We start from the raw sequence: 22,470 nt of genomic DNA, 5'->3' as shown, positions 1-22,470 counted from the left end.
CTCCCCGTGGAAACCACCCGGGGCGCTGGGTCCGCGCCAACCCCTTCCCCATCCACGCTCCTTCCTCCGGGGAGGGGGGGTGTCCGAGCTGGGAAGCGGCTCCTGCACGCAAAGCTGGGGCGGAAGGAGGGATGGGGTCGGGAACAAAATGGGTGCGTGGGGGTAGGTAGGTAGGTGGGGGGGAGTCTTGGTTGGCAGAGGCGCAGCTGCATCGGTGGTTCGAATCCCCCCGCCCTCAACCCTCCAGCCTTGTATCGCTCCGGGTCGCCGCTTGCCGCTATTGCACGGCTCGCGCCCGCGCTGCGGCTCCGGAGCCGGGGAGACGCGCAGGAGCCGCAGCAGCAGCAGCAGCAAACACTGCAGCAGAGGCGCTCTCCTGCCTTTGGCTACCTTGGCGGGCGCTGCGCTGGTTGGAAGCGGCTGTCCGCTGGAGGAGGAAGAGGAGGAGGAGGAGAGAAGGCGCGGCCCGGGCAGGGGGCGGTGGGCTGGCAGGAGGCGGCCTCCAGGCGCCCCCCCCCCCGCGCAGCCCCGCCGGGCCATGCTGCGCGCTTCCCCGCGCCCTCCACGCCCAGACGCCTGACCCCGCCCGCCGCCCGGACGCCTCTAGCCCGGCCGTCTCTAGCCCGGCCCGGCCGATGCGCAGCTCCCGCTCGGCGGCTGGACTGCCGCGGCGCCTCCCGGCCGCGCCATGGCTCAAGCGGCCAAGCAGCTGAAGAAGATCAAAGACATCGAGGCGCAGGCCCTGCAGGAGCAGAAGGAGAAGGAGGAGACCAACCGCAAGCGCCGCAACCGCTCCCGGGACCGCAAGAAGAAGGTCAGCCCGGCCGGGGCCACGTGCCTCACGGCCGCTCCCCCCCAGCCCTCCTCTTCCCTTTCTCTCCTCCTCTTCCTCTTCTTCCCTTCTTCTTCCTCTCCTCATCCTTCTCTTCTTCCCTTTCTCTTCCTCTTCTTCCTCCTCTCTTCCTTTCCCCTTCCTCCTCCCCTTCTTCTTCCTCTCCTTCCCCTGCTCCTCTTCTTCCTCCTCTTCTTCCCTTCCTCCTCCCCCCTTCTTCTTTCTCCTCCTCCTCTTTCCCTCCTCTTCTTCCGCCCCTTTCCCTGCTCCTCTTCCTCTTCTTCCTCCCCCTCCCCTGCTCCTCTTCCTCTTCTTCCTCCCCTCCCTCCTCCTCTTCTCCCTCTTCTCTTCTTCCCCTCCTCTTCCTCCTCCTCTACTTCCTCCTCCCCTTCCCCCTTCCTGCTCCTACTCTTCCTTCCCCCTTCCTCCCTTCCCCCTCCTCCTCCCTCTTCTCTTCTTCCCCTCCTCTTCCTCCTCCTCCCCTTCCCCCTTCCTGCTGCTCCTCTTCCTCTTCTCCCTCATCTCCCCCTCCTCTTTCTCCTCTACTTCCTCCTCCCCTTCCCCCCTTCTTGCTGCTCCTCTTCCTCACCCCCTTCCTCCTCTTCTTCCTCCCTTACCCCCTCCTCCTCTTCTCCCTCTTCTCTTCTTCCCCTCCTCTTCCTCCCCGCTCGCGCTCCTTTGGAGGTTGGGGATCGACGCAGCTCCCGGTCTCACCCTCGGGCTCTGCAGCGTCCCGGGACGTGGAATGTCTGCTGCTCCTCTTTGTGGGGCTGGGGCTCCGGGCGGGGGGCCCCGGACGGGGAAGGAGCGGCACCGCGGGGCTCGTATTGCGGGGAGAGGGTCCCTCTGGGCTCGGGGCTGGGAAGTTGCGCCCCTCGGGGTGCAGGCAAGGCCGGGGGGGTGGGGGAGCCTCGCCCGGAGCTGTCCGCCCTGGAAAGGGGCGGCTTGCTATAGAAAGGAGCTGACCAGCACCTGACCCGGTCCCGTTGTCCTCCAGTCGCTGGGCCTGGACGACTTTGGGCTTTTCCAAGGATGATTGGCTTCTGGACCAAAGCATTTCCCCAGGCTGGGGCTGATGGTGTTTGTAGTTTGACCCCCGCAGCAGGAGGAGGAGGAGGAGGGTGAGGTTGGGGGGGGGGAGAGATGGTGTGGCCAAGAGCCCATCAGAAAGTGGGGGAGCTCTTCTTTCATTCATGGTTCTGCCATGGAAGCTGCCAGCAGGACCTAAAAAAAAAGAAAAAAAAGAAGGGGAGCCCATCCCTCTCCCTTCCTACCGGTAGCTGTGATTGGAGGGTAGACTGCCTCTTTCACTGGAGGTTCCATTTAGGGAGAAACCTCTTGTCATCCCAGTCCTTTGGGAGATTTTGGATTCCTGGCAGTTTTGCCTGACTCTAGAAGTTCCTGCACCTAGTGACCCAAGGAGGGGGGGGGAAAGATGCAGAGTTACCCCTTCTGATGAAGAATCAAGGGTACTTTTTGGTTTCCCTGCCCCCCCCCTTCGTTCCCAGCATTTTTTTTAAAGTCAGCCATCTTTCTCTAGAATGCCTGAAACTCCTTCTGAGAGTCCAGGTTTGTAATGCAGTGTCCAGAAGTCAGGTGAGATGAGGTATACGTGGATTGGGGGGGGGGGGGGAGGATGGGTTGAGGGTTTTTGGGGGGAGGGGGGAATGGGAGATGGAAGTTTCCACCCAAGTGTAACTTGGTGGTTTGGGATGCCATCTCTAGCACTGTCAGAAAGGAGAGAGAGAAATAATAATAATAATAATAATAATAATAATAATAATAATAATAATAATAATAATAATAATAATAATAATAATAATAATAATAATAATAATAATAATAATCGGACAAAATACTGGTGCATAACACACCAGACATCACACTGGTTGAGAAAAATAAGGTTACAATCATAGACATCGGAATACCAGGGGATAGCAGACTTAAAAATCGAAATCCAACGATTATGGCACAAACCAGCAGTGGTAATTCCAGTGGTAATCGGCACACTGGGTGCTATTCCAAAAGCACTGGAATTACATTTAAAACAGTTAAAACTTGACAAAATCACCATCAGTCAAATGCAAAAAGCTTGCACTGCTTGGATCTGCACGTATATTACGAAAATACGTTACGACGTCCTAGGCCCCTGGGTGGGGCCCGACTAGTAATCAATGCCAAATCTGGCGAAAAAACTGGCCGCTGTGATACAATCGAATAATAATAATATCCAGAATGACTTCCAAGGATGGACTTTCTCTAGTTGCTCATTTAAAGGAAGGAGGTGCAGTTCAAGGCCCAAGGCCACAAGCATTCTCCATGTGTGTGTGTTAGACCTTCAAATTTTACAACTTTCCTTTTTTTTAAATTAGACAGAAAGGGAAAAGGTCAAATGTACAGACAGTGATACAGTAGAATGGAATGGAATGGAATAATGGAATGGAATGGAATAATGGAATGGAATGGAATAGAATAATGGAATAGAATGGAATGGAATGGAACAGAATAGCATAGATGAATATGAATAGGATAGAAAATAGAATAGAATAGAAAGTGTAGAATAGAATAGAAGAATAGAACAGAGTGTAGAATAGAATAGTGTAGAGCAGAACAGAGCAGTGCAGAATTGAATAGAATGGAATAGAACAGAATAGAAATATAGAATAGAATAGAAGAATAGAATAGAATTCTTTATTGGCCAACTGTGATTGGACACACAAGGAATTTGTCTTTGGTGCAAATGCTCTCAGTGTACATAAAAGACAAGATACATTCTATAGAATAGAATAGAATAGAATAGAATAGAATAGAGTAAAGTAGAGTAGAGTAGAGTAGAGTAGAGTAGAGTAGAGTAGAATAGAATTCTTTATTGGCCAAATGTGATTAGACACACAAGGAATTTGTCTTGGTGCATATGCTCTCAGTGGACATAAGGAGAATAAAATATATTCATCAAGAATCATGTTACAACCCTTGATGATAGTCTTAGGGTACAAATAAGCAAATCATCCTTGGAAACCAATCAAATCAATATAAATCATAAGGATACAAGCAACCGTTAAAGTCCTGCAGTCATAAGTGGGAGGAGAGGGGTGATAGGAGCAATGAGAAGATTAATAGTAATAGTAATGCAGCCTTAGTGAATAGTTTGACAGTGGTGAGGGAATTATTTGTTTAGCAGAGTGATGGCCTTCCAGAAAAAACTGTCCTTGTGTCTAGCGGTGTGCAGTGCTCTATAGCATCGTTTTGAGGGTAGGAGTTGAAACAATTTATGTCCAGGATGGGAGGGGTCTGTAGATATTTTCATGGCCCTCTTTTTGACTCGTACAGTGTACAGGTCCTCAATGGAAGAGTCGGGAACGACTAGCACATATGTTACTTATTTCAAACCCCCTCTGGTTGTAGTCCCTGACTCGATGTGCGTGTTAGCCTGGAAACCTATATATCCCACGGGTTTATTTTTAGCATCATTTGGTTCTGATAAAAGACACCACTTTACATAACCCTGGGTTGGCCGTTGCTGCCCATCTAGGGAAGTTTAACAGAATAATGGAATACCAGAGCTGGAAGGGACCTCGGAGGTCTACAGTCCAACCCCCTTCTAAAGCAGGAGACCCTTCATCATTTCAGACAAATCGCTGTCCAATTTCTTAAGTTTTTGAAAAAAAAATAGGCAGGATTTAACTGGCATTCTCTTTAAGAATGAAATGCTTGGGACGAACCCAGAATAATCTGTTAAAACGGCCTTTTGTAGTCAAGCAGGTTTTGGTGTATGTATCCATCCCCTGTTCTCCTTTGTCAAAGTTGCATTGCAGGCCCTTTGCACTAGCAACAACTGAGTTTTGTGGTACCCTAAAAGTAAGGTTTGCTTGTGTTTTAAGGGGGAGCTTTGCTATTTCGTTTGTCAGCCATTACAATAACAACCACAGCAATATGGTGTTTTTGTATACATTACATAAACATATTCGCCCTCCAAAATGTTCTGCCCTACTGTCCTCCAAATACAGCTGGACTACAAGTCCCATCAACCTCAGTCTTGGATCGTACCCTTGCCGAGCTGTATCCCCTGAACACGATCCCTTTAGATTACCTTCCTTTGATACTCCTGGGAGTGGACCTCATGAGTCTCATGAATTCGTTTTGCAAAACCTTGATTAATATATCAAAATATGGGTAAGGAAGAAATGATACTGGACGCCTATCGAAAGCAATCAAGATCCTGTATCATTTCAAAGTGTGGCAGTATAAAATGTTTTTTTTTTTGCAGCAGAAACAATTCTGATAGTTCCTGAGATGTTTCAGGTATTCAGGTAGTCCTTGACTTATGACAGTTCATTTAGTGACCGTTGGAAGATACAGTGGCGCTGAAAAAAGTGACTTGTGACCATTTTTTCCACACTTGCAGCATCCCCATAGTCACGTAATCAAAATCCAGGCGTTTGGCAACTGACTCACATTTATGACGGTTGCAGTGTCCCCTTTTGTGAGCTTCTGAGCAAGCAATGGGGAAGCCAAGATTCACTTCATAACCAGGTTAAAAATTTACCCACTGCAATGATTCATTTAACAAATATGGCAAGGAAAGTCGTAAAAGTGAGCGAAACTCACCTCACAAATTTCTGCCTTAGCATTCCCTGATACATTCTGGACTCAATCGTGGTCGTAAAGTCGAGGAATACCTGCCTAAGCCGTATACGTGTAACTCAGAATTGTTTTATTGCATCTGTTTAAACGTCCGATGCGTCGGTTGCAGTCCCTGAAAATGTACATTGTCTTAATATTTACGCTATAGTAAAATGTTCGTATTCCATTCAGCTACTCTTCCTTTTCCGTTTCACTGCACAAATGTTGTGTAAGGACTACAGCAGAACGTCTCCACACTTCATAGGTGGTTGTGTATTTTGTGTAGGACCAGAAAAAAAAACCTTGCACTTAATGTACAGTAGTTGTCTCATATATGCTGTGTAAGGAGAAAGAATTGAAGCTTAAAAACAGCTGCAGGGAAGTTTGATCAAAAGATGAATGGCACAGATGAAAACCAACCCAGCTGTATCCTTCCTTTTCTTATAATTTCACCTAGATTAAGCTTTACAAGTGAAATTTCTACTGTCTGATCCTCAGCTGTATGTTTCTGGTTGGATAACCCATTTATTATTATTTTGTTGCCTGACTGCAAAGGAATGATGCAGTAACTTATGCAGATCTATATTTTGGCTCTGTGTTTTATTTCACCACAATCCGTGGCGATAAATTACGCCGGCAATGTGATAATATGGGCGGTAAAAATAGGGGCAAAAAAAATCAGGAGGATAAAGGAGATAAGATACTCCCCCCCCCATGTGAAGGAAGTGCCCTGGGAAGGAACTCAATTAAACTGACCCTCGCAGACACAAGGAAGGAGCTGCTGCGGCCACAATCCACGTCACACAACTCCTAATTAACACACACAATTTATTGGCGTAGGATGTAGTAAATTGCCTGTGGTTGGAGATGGCTTTGGAAAAAAAACCCGAAAACGAATTTGATAGATCCAGTCCAGATTTTTCTCCGTATTATCTGAATGGATCTTCTATATTTAGAAGCAAGTGTATCGTTTTTCCAGAATGAAACAGAAGGGAAAACACGGCTGCCTTCAGGCTCAAATTTGAAAATATTTGATTGTCACTTTTTGGAGGGAGGCGAAGCTGTCGGAAGTGCTGCTTTTGCAGCCAGCTGCTTTTAAAAAGTCTGTCCTTGCCTTTGATTTGCAGGTGATTGACTCCACCGGCTTTTAATTCGTTTGCTAGTTGAGTTCGATGCTTTGATAAACGCCACATCGGTGGACATGCTCCATTTTGCTGGGCTTAACCTAGTTTTCTGCAGGATGTTGCACAACAGGACAAGAACTCAAAAGTATTTTGGGGACACGGGCAAAGCGACAGAATGAAAAAATACAGCAGAGAAAATCCTTAGGTAACGAGAAAACCGTTGCTCGTTTTGCATGCTTCCCCCAGATGAAAGCATTTAAGAAACAGGTTAGATTTTTTCCCTACACTTGCTGTTTAGGTTGGATTTGCACAACAGATTCACCCAGGTCAATTCAACCGTCTTTTTTAAAATGTATTTTTCAACCTGTACCGAGTTTGTTTTGCTTATTTTTTGTTTGTTTGTGTGTGTGTGGTTTAAAACTCAGTTTGTGTTCTGTTGCGCAACTCCTCTGGAAATGCACATGAAGCAGACAAATAGGTTTGAAGGCATTTGACATTTGTACCAGAGGTGGTATACTGCCACTTTGCACTGGTTTGGGCGAACCGGTAGTGATGGTGGTGCGAGGCTCTCCCAGACGTCATCACGGACCTTCTGTGCATGCCCAGACGCCCGTGTGCTCCCACTACCAAACCGGTAGTGAAGATAAGAGGATACCATTACTCATTATCATTACACCCTTACATGGTACTGATACCATTACATATCTGGGCATGCGCAGAAGGACATCTGGGTGGATGGGCGGAGCCTTGCACCGCCACCACTACCGGTTGGCCTGAACCAGTGCGAACCAGCAGAATACGACCTCTGGATACCATTACTGATTTGAACCTGCAGATGAAAAGGGGGTGGGGTTTGGGCTTTCCATGTAGTTGTATCATGACAAGATTCTGTGTGCCTTGCCCATGACAAGCAATTGATTGTTTGATTGACTGATTGATTGGAAGCTAAAAACATTGATGTTTGTGGAACTGGCCAGTCAGCCCTGGGTGCTAAACACAACTCAATGTAGAAGAACAATTTGATCAGATGCAGTACAAATTAACAGAGTTGGAAGGGACTGTGTAGGTCATCTAGTCTAAAGCCCTACCCAAGCAGGAGACCCTACCCCATTTCTGACAGATGGCAGTCCAATATCTTCTTGAAAGCCTCCAGGAATGAAGCTCCCACAACTTCCGAAGGCAGCTTCTGTTCCATGGGTTGATTGCTCTCACTGTCAGAAAATCTCTCCTTAGTTCCAGTTTGCTTCTCTCCTTAGTTAGTTTCCATCCATTATTCCTTGTCTGGCGTTCGGGTGCTTTGGAAAATAACTTGACCCCTTTCCTCTCTGTGGCAGCCCCTCAAATATTGGAACACTACTAACATGTCTGCCCTGGTCCTTCTCTTCCCTAGACTAGCCATGTCCAGTTCCTGCAACCGTTCATCGTATGTTTTAGCCTCCAGCCCCTTCATCATCTTGGTTGCTCTTCTCTGCACTTTTTCTAGAGTCTCAACATCTTTTTTACATCCAAAACTAGATGCAGTACTATAGGTGTGATCTTACTAAGGCTTCATAGCGTGGTATTAGCAATTGACATGATCTTGACTGTCTCCCACACTTCTGGCACATGTTTAGCTGGTTGTCCACTAAGACTCCAAGACGCCCCCTCACAGTCCCTGCTATTAAGCCTGGTTTAACCCATTCTATATTTCTAAGTGTTGTTCGTGAAGTTTACAATCCTCCTCTTATTTTGAACTGCAGAATTCCTCACTGAATCACCTTGAGTTAATTTTATCATTTTTTTGGCTTCTTCTCCCTTTTAAGTTTTCATTTTAAAAAAAAATCATTTAATGATGAGTTCAAGAGAACTCAATGCTTATACAACTTAATCATGCCTTTTTGTTAGGTGCTGATAAAGTTGTGGGGGTGAAGGAAATGCATGTCAGGACTCACTGCTGTTTTAGTTATTCTCTGACTTAAATGTTCCCATCCCGCGTGGTCTGGGGATGATGGGCACTGTAGTAACGGGTCAGGAAAAGAAAAAAAATGGTGGTGGGCTGCTTAGATGAAAAGCTATGACTTCACGTTGCCGAAACCTTGTTTTGTGCCTGCTTGTCTTTTCGGCAACTTGCAATTTAGCTATGTTATTTTCCCTCTTCAATATCTCAGGTGTATTCCAGGCAGAAAATGCCTTATGTTTGATATTAAGATGATCGATATATTGATAGGGAAGGGCTCAATATATTGCAGGTAGCTATAGGAGGGAGGCTACTGCAGTGGTTTGTGGCTTTTCTAAATAAAACCACCAAATAGTCTTTTTTGTTTGTTTGTTTGGTTTGGTTGCATAAAATCGGTTGATTTCTCCAGAGGGACTCAGTAGCTTCTGGGGTTGGAGAGGGAAGAGCTGTCAGCGGGGATAGCGGTTCAGCGATTCGCATGAAATGCTCCATTCCTGAAGGATGATGCTCTGGCGAATAGACATAGACATAGGAATAGAATAGAATAGAAGAATAGAATAGAAAATTAAAATAGAATAGAATAGAATATAGGATAGGATAGAGCAGTGATGGCGAACCTTTTTTGGCTCGCATGCCATAAGGGGGAGCGCAGGGGGGTCGTGCGCAGGCGTGCCGCACCCATAATGCAATGAGCGACCCCCCTGAGCGCAGGCACGCATGAGAGGTGCCTCCCTTTTTGCATGTTTTTTTGCCCTCCCCAGGCTCCAGAGGCTTTATAGGAGCCTGGGAAGGGCGAAAACAGCCCCCCCTGCCCCCCGGTTGCCCTCTGGAGGCTTCAGGGACCTTCAGGAGGCTTCCCTGAAGCTTCCCGGAGGACTAAAAGTGACCCTACTCGTAGGGTTAGTTTAAGCCCTCCGGAGACTTCAGGGACCTTCTGGAGGCTTCCCTGAAGCCTCCGGAGGACTAAAAATGACCCTATCAGCAAACCCCTCCGGAGGCTTCAGGGAAGCCTCCTGAAGGTCCCTGAAGCCTCCGGAGGGCTTAAACCGACCCTACGATCAAACCGGAAGTCCATTCCCGAACTTCCGGTTTGCCCATTCTGGGAAGCTCCTGAAGCCTCTGGAGGGCCTCTGGGGGGAGGCTCTTTTTGCCCTCCCCAGGCTCCTATAAAGCCTCTGGAGCCTGGGGAGGGCGAAAATGGCTTCAAAAAAGGCTGAACTCAGCTGGCCAGCGCATGCGTGCTGGGCAGCTGACAGGGCAACGACTCACGTGCCCTGATAAATGGCTCCGCGGGCCACCTGTGGCACGCATGCCATAGGTTCACCATCCTGGGGATAGAAATAGAATAGAATAGAATAATAGAATAGAATAGAGAATAAAATAGAATAGAATAGAATAATAGAATAGAGTAGAGAATAAAATAGAATAGAATAGAGAATTGAGAATAGAGAATACAATAGAATAGGAGAATAAAATAGAATGTAGGATAGGATAGGATAGAAATAGAATTGAATAGAATTCAATTCAATTCTTTATTGGTCAAGTGTGATTGGACATACACGGAATTTGTCTTCAGTGCATAAGCTTTTAGTTTAGCAGAGTGATGGCATGGGGGAAAAACTGTCCTTGTGTCTAGTTGTTCTGATGTGCAGTGCTCCCTAGCCTCGTTTTGAGGGTAGAAGTTGAAACAATTTATGTCCAGGATGCGAGGGGTCTGTAGAGGTCTGTCACAGCCCTCTTTTTGATTTGTGCAGTATACAGGACCTCAATGGAAGGCATGTTGGTAGCAATTGTTTGGAAGCAATTCATGCTACCATAAGTCCCAAAGGTGTGTGCTCTTTCAGTTCCTTTCATGCTTGAGAGGAATAAAGCACAGCCCTGCTGTCTGGGGAATTCTGGGAGTTGAAGTCCATAAATCTTAAAAGTTGCCAAGGTAGGACAACCCTGGTTCAACCCAGTTTTGCTGACCCATCTTTCAAAGTCACAAAACAGAGCTGTCATTTTGGGGTGATCCAATAAGGAAGTTGCAGCCTGAAACAGTTGTGATGTGTGTTTTGTTGTTCTAGAGCAGGGGTGTCAAACTCGATTTCATTGACAACCGCATCAGAGTTGTGTTTGACCTCGGGAGGGGGGCAGAATGGATGTGGCCAGAGTGGCCAGTTTGACGTCACTCATGTTGGGGGCGCCTGTGGTGACCCGAGCATCTGCCAATGAAAATGGGCTTCCAAGCTCCGTTTTCAGCTGCGACAGCTTCCTGCAATACTCTGACAGCCTTGGGCCTTGAGTTTGACACCCCTGTTCTAGAATGAGACCAGGATGGTTCTTACAACCTCAGTGTCCAGGCCAGAGGTAGTATTCAGCCAGTTTTGATTGGTTCGCCCGAACTGGTAGTGGAAATCGTGGGTGAGCCCGCCCACCCAACCTGGCTTTCTGCTGTTCTATTTAGGCATATTTTCAAGCCGCATACATGCATGCAAGCCACACGCGTGATCAAAGCGCATGCGTGGAAGGCCGAGCACATGCGTGGACATTTGCGAACTGGTAGGGAAAGTAAGTGAATAGCACCTCTGCCCCAGTTGCCTTCAGAAATTGTGGGAGCTTCATCACTGGAAGTTTTCAAGAAGAGATTGGACTGCCATCTGTCAGAAATGGTGTATTTCATCCTTGGGCAGATGGCTGGATTAGATGACCTACAAGGCCAACTCTATTCTAGTTCTGATTCTGAAGGCAGGAGAAGAAGCAATGGATGGAAATTAATCAAGGAGAGAACTAACCTACAACTCAGGAGAAACCTCCTAATAGTGAGAACAATCAACCAGTGGAACAGAAGCTGCCTTAGAAGTTGTGGGAGCTTCATCATTGCACGCTTTGAAGACAAGATTGGATTGCCATCTGTCAGAAATGATGTAGGGGTCTCCTGCTTGGGCAGGGGGTTGGACTAGATGACCCACAAGGTACCATCCAACTCTGTTATTCTAGGCCTAAGATGGTGGGAATCCCAAACTTGGTTAGAGAGGAAGCCATCTCATCTATTCTACAAGGTCTGGAGAAGATGCAGGATGGTTGCTATTCAGCATTCAGCAGAATTGGCTGGAGAATGACATAAAACAAAAACAATGACCTTTTGTTGGCTGAAGAAGAGGAAAATAAGTACAAAGCCATTGTGGTTTTTCCATTAAGATGTTGGACCGGGAACAGGGAAACTCCATTTCAAGGCCACCTACATCCATGGGAACTTCCTGGAAAGCTTTGGCCCCATCACCTTCTCTTCCACCAAGCTATTCCAGATGTTTCTTGCCAATGTGGGAAAAAGAGAAAGGAAAAGTGATGCATGATACATGAAATGACTCGTGTGAGGTGCTGTCGCTGGGGTGGGTGTGTGATTTTATTATATATATATATATATATATATATGCTGGTTTTGTTGTATTCGGGTCTTTTCCCGTGTAAGGTTGAGATTGTCTTTGCTGTGGGCTTAAAATGTGATTGGAGCTGCCGTCTTTCTGTAAGTCTTGGTGGGAGGGGATGGGGTGCTGGCTTTGTTTCAGTAAGTGGAATGATTGGTTGTGTGGTTGTATCATGATTGGTAGATTGGTGCTGATTGGTGCAGGCTGTGTGTGCATTGTTGTTTTGTATTTTAACGGCTTGGGTGGTGGGTGGTGTTCGTTTATTGGCTAGGGCTGGTTTCCAGATGTTTGGTAGGCGGGAGGTATCATCACGTTTGTTCATGCTGTGGGGGTGTTTCTCTATTTCGATGGCTTCCATGATTATTCTCTTGTGGAGGTGTTCTGTTTTGGAGATTAACCTGGCTCCTTCAAAGTTGATTTCATGTCCTGTAGCTTTAAGGTGCTGGAAAAGGGAGGAAGTTTTTTCTTTTTTTCTTACTGCGTTCTTGTGTTCTGTGATGTGTGCATTTATTCTTCTGTTTGTTTGTCCTATGTATATTGCTGGGCAGATTTTGCATGGTATTTTGTAGACTCCTTGGTTTTCTAACTGGATTTTGTCTTTGGGGTTTCTTAAGATGTTGGCTATTTTTTGGTCAGTGGTGAAGGCTGTCCTGATATTGTGCTTGTGGAAACCAGCCCTAGCCAATAAACGAACACCACCCACCACCCAAGCCGTTAAAATACAAAACAACAATGCACACACAGCCTGCACCAATCAGCACCAATCTACCAATCATGATACAACCACACAACCAATCATTCCACTTACTGAAACAAAGCCAGCACCCCATCCCCTCCCACCAAGACTTACAGAAAGACGGCAGCTCCGATCACATTTTAAGCCCACATTTTAAGCCCACAGCTTGAAGATGGCAGGTGAGATCCTGCCGAAACGTTGCAAAGACAATCTCAACCTCCAGAACTGTAAAGCCTACAAACTTTAAATTCGGCACATATATTCCTCTTGGCTTCTAGGTGCTCACTAAGAAAGGATTTTTCGAAATGACCATCAGATCATCATATTTCTTATATAGTATTATGTTAGCACGCATTAATGCCTTATATTAACACGCTCTGATGCTAAGGAGTTACACATTCTACTTCCCCTCCCCACCTGAAAGGAACTCTGTTCCAATTGCCAGTTGCCTTATATTAACACGCTCTGATGCTAAGGAGTTACACATTCTAAATTAATTTTCAGGCTTTAAGTGTCAATGAAGCCCGACCACATAATTTCGTAGAGAAGCACAGGTATCCAGCTAGTTTGTTATATGACTCTTCTTTTATTAGTTTTATTGTTTTTATAGGAGGTTTTATATTCTGTAAGCTGCCTTGAGTCGCCATGTGCGACTCAATATAAATATAAATTCCATAAATAAATAAGTAAAGAAAGAAAGAAAGAAAGAAAGAAAGAAAGAAATAATAAAATCCTTAAGCAAAGGTGGGAAGTCACACTTAGCTAACACAGCTAGTCCTTGATTTAAAATAGTTCATTCAGTGACCATTGGAAGTTACTATTGCCCTGAAAAAAGTGACTTATGACCGTTTTTCACACTTGCAACCGTTGTAGCATCCTCATGGTCACCTGATCAAAATTCAGACGCTTGGCAACTGACTCAGACATATGATGGTTTCAGTGTCCTGGGGTCATGTGACACTCCCCCCTTTTTTTGGGAACCTTCTGACAAGCAAAGTCAATGGGGAAACTGGATTCACTTAACAACCGTGTTACTATCTTAATAACTGTACTGATTCACTTAACAACGGTGGCAAGAAAGGTTGTAAAATGGGGGAAAATTCACTTAACAACTGTCTTGCTTAGAAACAGAAATTTTGGGCTCAACTTTGGTCGTACATCAAAAACTACAGAGTCGAAGAGTGAGGAGGTTGGGGAGGAACATGGGCCAGTCCTGGGGGCTGAGGGAAGCTCAGACGAGGGCTCTGTGTTGGAGGCAGAGAGGGAGCTAAACAGCAGTGAGGCAGAAGAACAGCTGGAGCCTGTTCCCAGTGTGTGCAGGCGCAGAGGTGCCAGAAAACAAGAACAACTAAGAAAGCAGGGCCGACTTAGGAGTAAAGCCACACCTTGGAGGAGATTGGCCCCTCCCATGGGAAACAAAAGGGGAGCGAATGGGGAGGGGGCTTTTGCAGGAAACAATTTGTTCCTTCAGTTGTTTCAAGAGTGGAAAGTTTTGCTTTTGACCATAAGAGACTCTGTGCCAAGTGTTGCCCTGCGTTTTGGAAACTAGTTAGCTGGCAGCTTACCAAGCGAGATAAGGTTCTCGCTTAGAGAGCAATAAACATTCCTCTGAAAGACTGTTTGCTAAGCCTTGCTGGCTGTGAATGAAAGGAATCCATAGTGGTGTAAATAAAAGGGGTTTTGCCACTACGAAGACTCTGCTTTCTTGCTTTTTAAGGAAGGCTGGGTCAGAACATTAATTATCCGATCTTGAAAGCAGAAAAGTGAGCTCCTAGTGAGTTGCTCAGCGGAAGGAAAAAAGTGGATTTAAAATATGGCCAAGCAGGAAACAGCATCTTGATCAACTCTATAGACCAAATTCTAGAGAGATACAATGTAGAATCAAGGAGCAATTTCTTGACAGAACCAATTAATCCGTGGAACCGCTTGCCTCCAGAAGATGTGGGTTCTCCAACAGTGGAGGCTTTTAAGAAGAGATGGGGCAGGCATTTATCTGGCATAGTGTACTGTCTCCTCCTGCTTGAGCAGAGGGTTGTCCCTTCCAGTTCTGTCATTCTGTACTCTGGTTGAAATGGAACTAAGCTTTGTAAATGTTTGTGATCGTCAAGAGTCTGCTGTTGCTTTGTGGGTAACACGTGATGCCTTCAAATGAGTTTTTCGAACCTGCGGTCCCCCCGAAGTGGTTACAAGATCCAGGATTCCCAGCCTAGTGATCAAACTGAGAGCTGCATCCATAATGTATCTGAAGGGCAGAGCTTTAAGGATCTTGTTTTGAAATCTGTCTCTGCTCTGACTGAAGCTTCCCGAGAGCCTGAAGCAAACTCCTGGTCCAACAAAAACCCCTTTTATTAATTGACTGTGAATTCTGCCCATTCACATCCAGCAAAGTCTTTCAAGGGAGGATTTACAGTCACAGACCTTATCTGGCTTGGAGAGCTGCCAGGCCGATCTCTGCAAAACTTGGCAAGGAGTCTCAGAGAGTCACAAACCAATTAAGAGAACTAATTGTCTCCTGCAAACTCCACTCCCCTTTCGCTCCTCTTTTATTCCCTCTGGGAGGGGCCATTCATCGTCCACCTGTGGCCTTACTCCCAAGTCGACCCCTGTTCTTTAGTTGTTCCCTTTGTCTTGCAACTCTGTGCATGCGCACACTGGGAACAGACTCCAGATGTTCTGCCTCATTGATGTCTGACTCCAAAGGCAGCTGGTAACTGGCATACAGCCCTGGCCCCCTCTCTGCCTCCAACACAGAGCCCTCATCAGAGCCTTCCCCAGACTCCAGGACTGGCCCATGTTCCTCCCCAACCTACTCACTGTCCGAATCTGCTGCCAGCTGTGCTGGCCGCTGGCTGGCCACAAAAGTATCCTTGTTTTAAAAATTGTTTCTCATCCCAGACACCAATCCCATATAATACCTTCCCTGGAACCCCTACAATTTTCCCCTTCCGAGCTGCAACATGCTTGGAGGGGTGAGAGGACCAAGGCAGAGAGGCATAGTGGGTAGGGCACGTTTGGACTTTTTGAGTTTTTCTCCCAGGAGCAAGGGTTTGAGTTAAGCCAACCACCTTAATTTTATTTTAAGGATTATCCTTCCCTTTTTGAGTAATTGTTATTATCAGATGGTGGTGAGAGTAGGAAACCACTTTTAAGCAACGTTGATAGAAACGGGACTCCAACCAAATCATTTAGGCGCCCACCGATGAGCTGTGAAGTGGCTCCTGAAGACAGTCTTGGGCGGAGAGGTTGCGTGTCACCACAGTGTTGAAGTCCAGATGTTAGATTAGAAACCAGGGAGGTGCAGTTTTAAGCCCGCCCTCAGCCATGAAAAATCTCGTTAACCCAGATGTCCTTCCTGAGTCCAACACACCAGGTGTGGTGGGTGGTTGGGGAAGAAATTGGAGGAGACTCGGAATAGCGCATCCAGTTCTGGTCCCTATGATACAAAAAAGCCACGTTGAGATCCTGGAAAGTTAGTCAGCTAGGTAAGGTATGTAGGAAGCACACCACAATAGTAATGGGGGATTTTAATTACCCTGACATCAACTGGGAAACAAACTCTGCACCGTGGAAGATCCAACAGGTTCCTAACGAACCTAGCAGGCAACTTTGTTTCCCAAAAAGTAGAGAAGGGAACAAGTGGATCGGCCATATTAGACTTAATTCTAACTAACAGAGAGGAAATGATAGAAGGTGTTGAAGGAACCCTGGGGGCAAATGACCATGCAATATTGGAATTCAACATTTTGAATTCAGCTAATTTCAATAAACTTAGAGAGAGCTTGGGAAGAATTCCATGGATGAGAATTCTCAAGGGGAAAAGAACTCAAGAAGTTTGGGAAATTTTGAAAAATGAGATTACAAAAGCTCAGTCTAGTGCAATACCAATGAAGAAGAAAAATAACAGCTCCCAAAAGAAACCAGCAAGGCTGCATAAAGAACTCTCTGACAAATTGAAAGACAAAAAAGTTAAGTATAAAAAGTGGAAAGAGGGGAACATAACTAAGGCAGAATATCAGCAAATAGCCCGAGCCTGTAAAGATGAAGTGAGGAAAGCTAAGGCTCACAATGAAGAAAGGCTTGCCACAAAAGTAAAAATTAACAAAAAAAGCTTCTTTCAACATATTAAAAACAAGAAAAAGATTAAGGAAACAATTGGTCCATTGCTGGGAGAAAGTGGCAAGAAGGTGACAAGCAACAGGGAGAAAGCAGAACTATTTAACTCATGTTTTGCATCTGTCTTTACACAAAGGGATAAAATAGTCCAACCTATCAAAAACAGCACCATAAAAATCAGATTAGGAACACAAGTTGAAATAGGGAAGACAATGGTAAGTGAGCACCTGTCTACCCTAGACGAGTTCAAATCACCAGGGCCGGATGGATTACACCCCAAGGTTCTGAAGGAACTGGCAGACGAGATCTCAGAACCACTGAACTTTTATCTTTCAGAGATCCTGGAGCACCGGGGAAATGACAGAGGACTGGAAAAGAGCTGATGTGGTTCCCATCTTCAAAAAAGGAAAAAAATAGATCCAGGAAACTATAGACCTATCAGCCTGACCTCAATACCAGGAAAGATTCTGGAAAAGATAATCAAGCAACGAATTAGTGAACTAATTAGCAAACTTTGTTTACTAGAAGTAAACAAAGCAATAGCCAAAAGCCAACATGGGTTTGTCAAAAACAGATCATGCCAGACTAATCTTATTGCATTCTTAGACAAAGTGACAAAATTAGTGGACCAGAGGAATGCCGTCAATATAGTTTACTTGGACTTCAGTAAGGCATTTGATAAGGTAGACCATAACCTACTACTAGATAAAGTAGAAGAATGTGGGTTGGACAGCATCATCACCAGATGGATTCGTAACTGGCTGACCAAGCGCACTCAACATGTAGTCCTCAATGGAACTGCATCTACATGGAGGGAAGTATGCAGTGGAGTACCCCAAGGCTCTGTTTTAGGCCCAGTACTCTTCATCAATGATTTGGATGAGGGAATAAATGGGGAATTCATCAAATTTGCAGATGACACCAAGCTGGCAGGAATAGCCAACACTCCAGAAGACAAGCTAAAGATACAGAAGGATCTTGACAAACTTGAACATTGGGCACTATCTAATAAAATGAAATTCAATGGTGAAAAGAGTAAGGTTCTACATTTAGGCAAGAAAAACGAAATGCACAGGTACAGTATAGGTGGTACCTTGCTCAATAGTAGTAACTGTGAGAGGGATCTTGGAGTCCTAGTGGACAACCATTTAAATATGAGCCAGCTGTGTGCAGCAGCTGCCAAAAAAGCCAGCACAGTTCTAGACTGCGTAAACAGAGGGATAGAATCAAGATCACGTGAAGTGTTAATACCACTTTATAACGCCTTGGTAAGGCCACACTTGGAATACTGCATTCAGTTTTGGTTTCCATGATGTAAAAAAGATGTGGAGACTCTAGAAAGAGTGCAGAGAAGAGCAACAAAGAGGATTAGGGGACTGGAGGCTAAAACATATCAAGAACGATTGCAGGAACTGGGTATGTCTAGTTTAATGAAAAGAAGGACTAGGGGAGGCATGACAGCAGTGTTCCAATATCTCAGGGGTTGCCACAAAGAAGAGGGAGTCAAACTATACTCCAAGGCACCTGAGGGTAGAACAAGAAGCAATGGGTGGAAACTAATCAAGGAGAGAAGCAACTTAGAACCGAGGAGAAATTTCCTGACAGTTAGAACAATGAATCAGTGGAACAGAAGTTGCCTCCAGAAATTGTGAATGCCCCAACACTGGAAGTCTTTAAGAAGATGTTGGATAAGCATTTGTCTGAAATGGTATAGGGTTTCCTGCCTAGGCAGGGGATTGGACTAGAAGACCTCCAAGGTCCCTTCCAACTCTGCTATTGTATTGTATTAAAGTGTGCAGAGAAGAGCAACAAAAATGATAAATACTCTGGAGGCTAAATTGTATGACAAATAATCATATGAGTTGAGGCATCCAGTTATGTCTACGCTAGGGGTCGGCAACCTTAAACACTCAAAGAGTCATTTGGACCCATTTCCCACAGAAAAAAAAACACCGGGAGCCACAAAACCCTTCCAGTGCCTGACTATTTCCTGAGTGGCCACAAAACTAGCATATGTAGTTCAATTAAACGTTCTGAAACTTTTCCTTTCTTGGATTTATCCCTGGTTGACCTACCAGGGGTTGAAAAGCTCAATAAATTGCATGCTGGCAGGTATCACACATTGGCGGTTGTGAGGCATATTTTGAGCGGCCGGGAGCCGCAGCAGAGGGATTAAAGAGCCACTTGCAGCTCCAGAGCCGCAGGTTACTGACTCCTGGTGTAGCCTATCGAAACAAAGGGTTGGGGTGTCTGTGTGACATGATGGCTGCCTTCCAATGCTTGCAGGGCTGTCACAGAGAAGAGGGGGCTAACCTTCGGCACCAGAGGGCAGGAGAAGTAGTAATGGGTGGAAGCTTGTCAAAGAGAGCTACTACTGAGAAGAAAGGAGAAATTTCCTAACAGTGGGAGCCCAGAAACCATGGAAGAGCTTTATTTCGGGGTTTGTGGGTGCACTGGAGGCTTTCAAGAAGAGATTGGCCCATCATTGGACTGGGATGGTATAAGCATCTTGCCTTGAGCAGGGGGTAGCCTAGAAGACCTCCGAGGTCCCTTCCAGCTCTACATTTCTGAGATAGTGATGGCTTTTGTTTTAAAGCAGAAGTGTCAAACTCAATTTCACTATGATTGACCTCAGGGGGCTGGCGGCCATAGCCGACTGGGTGGGTATGACCAACTGGGTGGGCATTGCCAGCTTGACTCCCCAAACTGCTGGCTTATTTCCTTTTCACACTGGGTAGACTGGACAAAGCCATGCTGGCCCGATCTTTCCTCTTTGCATCAGGGCTGTAGTTGACCTCAGGCGGCTGGCTGGCCATAGCCAACTGGGTGGGTGTGGCCAATTGGTTGGGCATGGCCAGATTGACGCCATTCCCCAAACTGCTGGCTTGTTTGCTTTTTGCACTGGGTAGACTGAGCCGAAGCCACACTGGACTGATCTTTCCTCTTCGCATTGGGTAGACCAGGATGGCCCCCACGGGCTGGATCCGACCACATTGTGGGCCGGATTCGGCCCTCAGGCCTTGAGTTTGTCACCCCTGCTCTAAAATGAAGGCCACACACATGTAAAGGTCTGAAGGAACAGTCTTACTTGTGATTGCCAGACCCCACAGGTATGGATAAAAATAGAATAACGTTTGACACAATGGTGGGTTCCGGATCCCGTTGCAACCGGTATGGTGTAACAGGGCCGGGTGTCTACCCCATGAATGCACGCAGCACATGTGCAGTGCATGCATGCCTACTTACCGCCCGCAATGCTTTGCAATGCTTCCGTGATGCTCCAGCTGATCGGCGTAGCATAGCGCAGGCGCCATACACTCCGTGCGTGTGTGCGGAAGCCATGGACAGCTCAAAAAAAGGTAAGGAGCGTGGGCGGGCGGGCCCTCCAGAGCACCATACCGGAATGGTACCTGGTGCTTCCAGCAGGCACCGGTACGCCCGTACCAGGGTGTACTGGTCATATCCCACCACAGGTTTGACACCTGATTCTCCTCACCTCCTGAATCGGCAGTGATTCCGGAAAAGGATGGGCACCCCAGCCAGGGACAACCCCATGGGTTTCAACCCTATTGGTAGGCATTGTCCCCATCATGGGCTGTGCTGGGTTTTGCCAAACTTGCAGATTCTATTTATAACCACTGGCACCAGCAATAAACTTTGTTGTTAGAGGGACTTGCGAGAATTATGAGCAGCTCGGGATGGTAATTGACGGTAGATACAGATGACGGGTTCGGAGGACATCCTGAAGGTGATGGAAAGTGTGATGTTCCATGGGTTCTTTGGCACACAGTGAATCCCTCTGGTCCAAAGGTCTTCCTGAACTAGATATTATAGCTGGCTCCCCAGAGAATGGAGCGAATAAGCCAAGATCTACTCTTGGCATTGTATTAACCTTGGCAAAGTGTCCAAAGAGAAACATTTCAAGGGATGGAGATGATTGGGGAAGAGAAAGTGGCTATTCTCTTTTTCTCCGCTTTCATCCAAGGGTTGTGTAGACCTTTGGGGTAGATGAGCCACGGTGGCACAGTGGTTAGAGCGCGGTACTGCAAGCTATTTCTGCTGACTGCCGGCTACCTGCAGTTTGGCAGTTGAACTCTCACCCAGGCTCAAGGTCGACTCAGCCTTCCATCCTTCTGAGGTGGGTCAAATGAGGACCCAGATTGTTGGGAGCAAGAGGCTGACTCTGTAAACCACTTAGAGAGGGCTGAAAAAGCATTAGTGGTATGTCTAAGTGCTATTGTCCTTCCCTCCCTCCCTCCCTCCCTCCTCCCTCCCTCCCTCCCTCCTTCCTTCCTTCCTTCCTTCCTTCCTTCCTTCCTTCCTTCCTCCCTCCCTCCCTCCCTCCCTCCCTCCCTCCTTCCTTCCTTCCTGTTAGAATGCAGTATTGCAGACTAATTATGCCAACTGCAAATAGCTAGATTCTGACTGGATCAAGGTTGACTCAGCCTTCCATCCTTCCGACGTAGGTAAAAGGAGGACCCAGATTGTTGGGGGCAAGAGGCTGACCCTGCAAACTGCTAAGGACTATTGCTCCTAGTGCTATTGCTAGATCCCTCTTCTGTTCCTCATCCTCAACCATTGGAGAGCAGAAGTCCATGGATAAGCTGAAAAGGGCATAGAAAGGACTCTGCAACCATCATAAATATGAGCCAGTTGCCAAGTGTCTGAATTTTGATCACATGACCATGAAGATTAACAGATTAACAAAGTGGAAGGGACTTTATAGGTCATCTAGTCCAACCCCCTACCTGAGCAGGAGACCCAATGGTTATAAGTGACTGATTGGGGTAGATTGTAGGAGTGATACTGAAATATTATTTTATTTTATTTTATTTAGCTAGATATTAAATGATTGTATTTTATTCTAATTTCACTTTAAATTGTATTTTATTCCTAATTCATTTCAAATTGTTTTTATTGGACTTTAGTAATAATTCGTGTTTGGAACCCTGCACTTTGATATGGCCTATGGGCTACAGTAATTAATAAACTAAATTCTGTGAAAAATGGTCATAAATCACGTTTTCCAACTTAGAACGGCCACTAAATGAACAGTTGTAAGTCGAGGACTACCGTATATTACAAAGGAAACCAATACGCCGCAAAGTTAGTTGTCAAAACACTAAGAAATGAAATAAAGAAGGGAAGGAAATCAGGAATATCCTAGATACGTGCCAGGAGTTAGGAGATACACAGGCGATGCAAAATTTCTTCCATGTTGTAGTAACATATCCATGGTCTCCGGCCAACTTTTCCATTAATTTTTTTTGCAACGGAGTAATTTCTACAATCTGCTGGAACCTTCATGCAATGAGTAGAGTAAATTTTCTTTATTAAACACTAGCCCGTGTTTCTCTATGAAGCTATGTGATCAGGCTTGATACTTAAAGCTTGAAAGTTAATATAGAATGTGTAAGTCCTTAGCATCAAAATGTGTTAATATAAGGCAACTGGCAGTTGGAACAGAGTTCTTTTCAGGTGGGGAGGGGGAGTAGAATATCTAAACTCCCAGCCTGCAGGTCGGATGAATCATGTGCTGGCCATGCCCACACCCGGTCTAGCGAAGGGGTATCATCAGAGCATGTTATTATAAGGCAACTGGCAGTTGGAACAGAGTTCCTTTCAGGTGGGGAGGGGGAGTAGAATGTCTTAACTCCTTAGCATCGTTGTGTGTTAATATAATACTGTATAAGAAATAC

General features: G+C 46.0%; 1 protein-coding gene across 7 annotated transcripts in view; it reads left to right on the top strand.

Moving 5' to 3' along the window:
- The first annotated feature begins 610 nt into the window (after positions 1-610).
- Positions 611-22,470, top strand: part of ANK1 (ankyrin 1) — a 262,003-nt gene continuing 240,143 nt past the window's right edge. For 5 of the 7 annotated variants that reach the window (XM_081960864.1, XM_081960865.1, XM_081960863.1 and 2 more), the window contains exon 1: positions 612-814. In XM_081960864.1, coding sequence (XP_081816990.1) covers positions 689-814 — 126 coding nt within the window. In that variant the 5' untranslated portion in view covers positions 612-688. Of the gene's footprint in view, positions 815-22,470 lie in introns of all 7 variants that reach the window. The other 2 variants (XM_081960869.1, XM_081960867.1) reach the window with 2 other exon arrangements.

This window comes from Natrix helvetica (genome assembly GCF_964273705.1).
Source record: "Natrix helvetica genome assembly, chromosome: 8".
Classification (NCBI taxonomy): Eukaryota; Metazoa; Chordata; class Lepidosauria; order Squamata; family Natricidae; genus Natrix; species Natrix helvetica.
Note: the sequence above shows the minus strand (reverse complement) of the source record. Positions and strands in the feature narration are given on the sequence as shown.